This window comes from Zingiber officinale, chromosome 1A (genome assembly GCF_018446385.1).
Source record: "Zingiber officinale cultivar Zhangliang chromosome 1A, Zo_v1.1, whole genome shotgun sequence".
Taxonomy (NCBI): Eukaryota; Viridiplantae; Streptophyta; class Magnoliopsida; order Zingiberales; family Zingiberaceae; genus Zingiber; species Zingiber officinale.
The window spans coordinates 186749122-186755121 of NC_055987.1; the positions used below are offsets into that span (position 1 = coordinate 186749122).

Consider the following 6000-nt stretch of genomic DNA (forward strand, 5'->3'; position numbering starts at 1 on the left):
TGATCCTAAATATTTAAATCTCTCGGTTCCGGACAACTCGTCCTCTCCTATCGTAACAATTATTTTATTACTTCAAATATTGCTAAACTTAAATTCCATATATTCTATTTTTAATCTACTAAGCTTAAAATATTTCTCTTCTAGTGTTTCCCTTCAAGATTCCAACTTTGCATTTACTCCTTCACGTGTCTCATCTACCAAAAACATTTCCTCCATGTTTTTAAGATGAGATAAAATCGGTCAATTCAATCGGTTAAACTTACCGTCCAAAGTTAAAATTGATTCAAATTAGTAAAAAGAATCGTGATCCGATAGTTTGAAACAAGATCACAGCGCACAAACATGATCAGATAGCTTGAAACATGTCCAAAACAGCCAAGTGAAAGTGGTCGAATTGAAAAATCCAAATACTGCCTGAAGCTTTTATGTAAGGAGTAAGGACCACTGCTTCAAAGAGTCATACATTCGATCATTCCAAAAGCAAAAAAGCTATAAACAATATTCCCAGCGCTTGAGACATTGAACCTTCTATCTAAATCTATACATGTCTAGGAAAAGTTAAAGCATGCGAGGGATTCGTAATCTTCAGTAGTTTTCCCACTCCGACCAATTCTGGCGCTGTTGTTATCGTGCTATGTGAATCACCAGCCTCAAGTGTTTTCTTGTTTCTTAAGATTCTGATCTGGTTCCTTTTCCCCTGGAAGAAGAAGCATATATATGCACCAAATATTCCACAACTTCAGAGCAAAAATACCTAATAAGCAAACATCCAATTGATTGAGGTCTAAATCATATCTGAGAGTCTGAGACTTTACAAATGGAGAACCCTCTTCTTCACAGACATTATCTGATTGTAATCATTCTTATCCAGCTTCTCAATTAATTCAAGTGGGTCATGCACAGCCTTCTCTTCTCAGATCTGGTGCTAGATCTGGTGTCGGCAGCAGCTGCCAAAGTCAGATCAGGTTCTTCTTCTCATTAACAATGCTGAGGAGCCTCGCTACTCCATGTGTCCACAACTCATGGTCCCTATCGTTCAAACACTCAAATTCAATGACACGGTGCTCTGCTGTCCGCAAGCCAAAGTACCGACGTAGCTCACCACCTTCCAGCAGGTGCCGCCCTGGCCATGCCTGGATGTCCTTGCAGACATCTATGATCACACCTGCAATTAAAAGAGAGAACACATCAATTAGCCACGCATGGAGAAATTGAAAGTCTGGAGGTGTGAGGGAACTTACTCTTTTTCTTTTTGGTAATAGTTCCAGCAATATGCTTACTCTTCATCTTCAGTATCACCTACCAAGAGGGTGCCCCAAGAATTAGCATTTAAAACTATTGATCAATGTGATTGATCAACAACAACAATTTACCTGACCCAATATATTAATGTAGACCGATACTATCTTCCAGTGAAGTACACCTAAAGTTGAACAATTCTCATAAGGAATTCAAAAATCAAGTCCCTTAAAAAAATTCTGAACTTGGCATTTGGTCGATACCTTTTCGAGTGCGTTTTAGGAGATCGGTTCCCTTGGCAAGGAATTCCTGGCTACAAATGCCTAAGAAGTTATCTTCCTCGGGAATAAGCTCATCACTAAAGCCACTGCCATTGCTTTCTAGTTCCTTTCGTCGATTGCTTTGGCGTTGATGGTTGCGATTATTCAGTGTTCCCTTCTCGACTGGTATCACTGCGGCAATGTTCCACGCATCTTTGAGTGCCCTTGCCTTCAAAGTTGCTGCCCCTCTCAGTGCTGCCAAGCCATTAATTCTCATGAACTCAATCCAAATGTCTAGCCAATTCTGATTTCAAATGTTTGTTAAACTAAACTTGCAATTACCCGTCGCAGCAGCTGCAGTGAGAGTAACAATATCTCCAGGAGTCCTTACGTTAACAGCAGAACCGACGACAGAAGCCAGGTGCTCACGCTCTGCGCCCATCAACTCTGCAGCTTCCACACATTGTGATGCAACAAGAGTGGCAGCTGATGCGACTGCCATATCAATCCTAGTAGCACGATCATCTTTTCCACATCCTGAGGCGGCAGCAGTTGCTGCTGCGACAGCCGCAACTGCTGCAGCAACACTGGCTACTGAAACTGCAGCATGAAGCTGTGCATTCTGTGCCCGAGTCTCCTCTTTCTTCCTCTCCCTTCTGTCTTTGAGCCACCTTCCTACCGTCTTGCTGGTTACTCTGTGGTGTTGAGGCTTAGGAGTATTATTGCTCCGGTAGGACTGTATTGGTTGACACCAAAGACCAAATAATTCTCATTTCTTTAGTAACTGATCATATAAGAGCTTAGATTAGAAACCAACTAAGCCATATATAAAAGAGAATCTGATCCCCTTAATAATTGATCACCAAGAAGGCTATTGGAATTCCAAGAAAGCCACATATCTACTATACCTATGAGCATAATTTGCCTTCTTACTTTATTGCCAACTACACAACTACACATTTTGGGAAACAATAACCAATTGAAAACATTAGAAACTTTTTTCTTCTGTTTTTTGGCAAACTTATCCTACAAAATTCTCAAATTAACAAATCCTGTTAATTTCAATTCGCTTTGAGCCCGAATGATATGAAAAAAAAATTGGAGACAAAAACAGTAGAAACTCGTAATAAAATAATCTTTTATTATTTTACATCTTTCTGGCAAGCAATGCATGGGTCAACCATTTGTGTTCAGTAAATAGGAAAAAAGAAACACTTGCAGGACAAAGGATTAGATGGAGCTATTGTACATGGGATTGGCCAGATAAAAGAATCATTGGAGAGGAGATGCAAATTTATCATGAAGTTGGTAAAAGGGACCAACTTCCTAAATGATGCAAACCTTCCTATTACATGCAGGACGAAAGACACCACATAAGTCAGTAAGGACAAGGCATGCAACAGTTCAGTAAAGAACTGAGATGCTGTTTTGCTTTTACTGACAAGGGTTGCTTCTTTACCCAGACAAGCACTGAGAGGAACAGGTCTTCTTTGACCTAAAGCAAAACAAATTCCACAGTCCAATGCAGGCCTTGCTCAGAGGGCAATCAGACAAAAGATATGGCTTTATTTTATTCATCAGGATGCAATTTTGGCTTCACTGACCACTCGGTACCAAAAATATATATATATAAATTGTAAGCGAATTCTGTTGAAAAATTTGGCTATCAATTCCTGGAGAAACTAAGGTGCAACAAGTGGAGGATTGGAATTCAAGAAATTGCATAAAATAAAGGAACAAAATCTGAAAACAAGAAAAAGCACAGGGCTTGTCTCCCTTCCAGACTAAAAAACACTAAAAAATCATTTAATAACAAGAAGGGTAATAGATTTGTCAGGTGCTGTATCGAAAGAAGAGAAAGTGTTTTCGTCTTTCTCTTTATTCTTTTGCTTTGTTTTCCTCTAAACAAAATTAACAAAAGGCAATTCATAACTTGATGGCTTTGCCTTCAGTGCTCTTCCATCTTCCAAAGAAACCACAAGCTGGTCCTCGGGCAGCTAAGAGTAGTAGAATCTAGACTATGCGCTAGATATAGATTGAAATAGCATATGAAGTGCTAGTAAGTTTTCTTCCTTTTTTTCGTCTTTTACACGCCTCAACAAAATAATAAAAGCACTGGTTTTAACAAAGTAATGATGGAAAAACAAAGACATGTGTATAATGTTGGAGAGAAGAACGAACCTTGAGCTCATCCATTTCACAGGGGGAGACTGGAGGGCTATCGGAGAGCGATCCTCCGCCGATGAGAGGGCCGCTGCTGTGAGAAAGCCGGCCAGACGTCAGAGGAGACACTTCCTGCCAGTGTCCAAGAGCAGGGGATTAAGAACAGAGCACCAGAAACAACGAATCTGATCTGTGTGATGGGCTAATTGTTCCTACAGCACAATAAATCCTCCGATTCTGCTCTAAAGCAGTTATACTTATAATCATCCGTTAGATGGAAGAATAGGTCACTATCTATTCTATTGCCATGAGCCACACTACTACCAAATTTCGCACATAGAAACAAAACCTAAAAAATCCTCTTTTTTCGACAGCATGTATCAGAATAAAAAGGGATCGGATTTGGGGGAACTCAAACCCACCGACTGCGACATTATCCGCTCCAAAATCATCTGCGAGGTAGTGGAGGAGGCGAAGGAGAAGGGGTTCCCGGCGATGGCAGTCGAGGTCTCTTCAGCGTCCTCTTCTAGGATCATGCCCTGTGTCGGGGGCATCGGCGCGAGGGCCTTCGAGACCTCGAGGGCGGAGACGCTCCAAGAGCGGGAGAGGAACTCCATAGGGTCCCCGGGTAGCTCCGGTGGGCGGAGGCCCTCAGTTTCCCAGCGCGGAGGCATGACTTCGTCCATGGCAGTGGAGCGAGGTAGCGATACCGGAGTACTTATAGTAGCAATGCAGTGGCAGAGGGCTGTAGTGTGGAGGAAGAGCGAGGTGGGATTTTATTTATAGCAGGAGTAAAGAGACGACGGTTCCTAAGAACCAAATTGGACCGGCCGGTTTTTCAATTTCCTAAACACCCGGTTCGACTCCGTCCTCTTATCCTTAAAAAACTATTTAAATAATTTTAGGATAATAAATAAATATCCAATTTAAATAGTAAAATATACAAGACTGCTAACCATCGGTGAGTGCAGTTAATTTTAAATAAATTAAAACTCAACGGAGAATAAATATTAAAGGTAAAAAATTACTTAAAATTAATTCAAATGCTTAAAATATATGTAAATATTTTATTTATCTTGGGGGCGGAGCAAGTAGAGGAGCGCGGATCCTCTTATCCGTAAAACATAGATCAGAGAATAGATCGTTGTTCATTATTGATGAGCTAGGATTTTCTGGATCATTTTTTATGGTCCAGAGGATGGACCACTCATAGTTATGGTCGAATTATGATCACGATTCAATCATAATTGGTTGCGATCTCTTCTTGGATTCATAGTGTCTATCAGATTATAATTTAATTTAAAACGGATGACCGAAAACTATCCGAAGAAGACCCTCACTCGGCGCCTAACAACTTATTCAATTATCCACCATCGATATTCTTCATACCATCACTCTCTGTCAATAATAAAAAATGATTCTTCCTTTAATTTATATTTTGTGGACCAAAAAAATGGGAACTGCAAGTAGGAAGACGAAGGCCGTGTCACTTAATTTTTTTTTTTTTTAATGTAAGATGGAGGGTGAGTGAAGGTGAATTATCGATAAATATATGGTCAATCTTGTTGGATATTAGAGCTTTAAATGGATCAAAAATGATTTTGAGGAAGGAAGCCATCAATTGTTGAAAGTCGTAATTAACTTCAAAATTGAAATCTACGATTCGCGTAGATAGATTTAGACTATTAATTTCCTCAAAACCGATTAAGGACGAATGAGAAATTAATGTTTAAAGTCGGCCCAAAATAACATTTATTATTTATTAATAAAGTGCATGGGAGAATAGTCCCACATCGGAAATTCTCGATGTGTATTCTCTACTTATTAATGAAGATGTGTTAATGGAGTTAACACAAAAATAAAAGGACAGGTTAGGAGCTCGCCACCCGCCACGTGCGCAATGTGCGCAATGTGCGCTTTGCGACGAGGAGCATTGAGGAGCTTAAATTTATGCTTCAGGTGACATTGCAGTGCCTACGTGGCACTCGGGTGACGTGTCAGGCTCGTACCTGACGTGGCAGTACCTATGCGGCATCCTCGCGGGCAAAGGGAGATGACTGGACAGTTGACTTAGGGAATGGATGGCTACCGTTGATCAACGTTGATCAAATCAAATAGGTATGATGGATCGCTTGTGATGTGATCTAGAGCGTTGGATCGCAAAGAGTAATGATCTGACGGCTTGGGATGAGACTTGATCTGAAGTATCGAATCAATGGATCCAGATCCGATGGCCGATGACAATAGGCGGGATCTGAGGGTCACAACTCCTTAGATCTGATGGATGAGATTGAAGTGGGCTTGGTGAAGGGTTACAACCCTTCAGAATGGATGATCT

The 6000-nt window shown here is 40.7% G+C and overlaps 1 protein-coding gene across 1 annotated transcript; it reads right to left on the reverse strand.

Annotated features, from left to right (window-relative positions):
* Positions 1 to 394: 394 nt before the first annotated feature.
* On the reverse strand, positions 395 to 4410 carry LOC122038715 (VAN3-binding protein-like). The gene is made up of 7 exons (XM_042598607.1): positions 4085 to 4410; positions 3681 to 3794; positions 1842 to 2235; positions 1503 to 1754; positions 1374 to 1423; positions 1242 to 1299; positions 395 to 1165 (listed from the first exon to the last, which is right to left on the reverse strand). Exons 1-7 carry the CDS (start codon positions 4346 to 4348, stop codon positions 957 to 959), a joined length of 1341 nt encoding a protein of 446 aa, XP_042454541.1. The 5' UTR covers positions 4349 to 4410; the 3' UTR covers positions 395 to 956.
* Positions 4411 to 6000: the final 1590 nt, after the last annotated feature.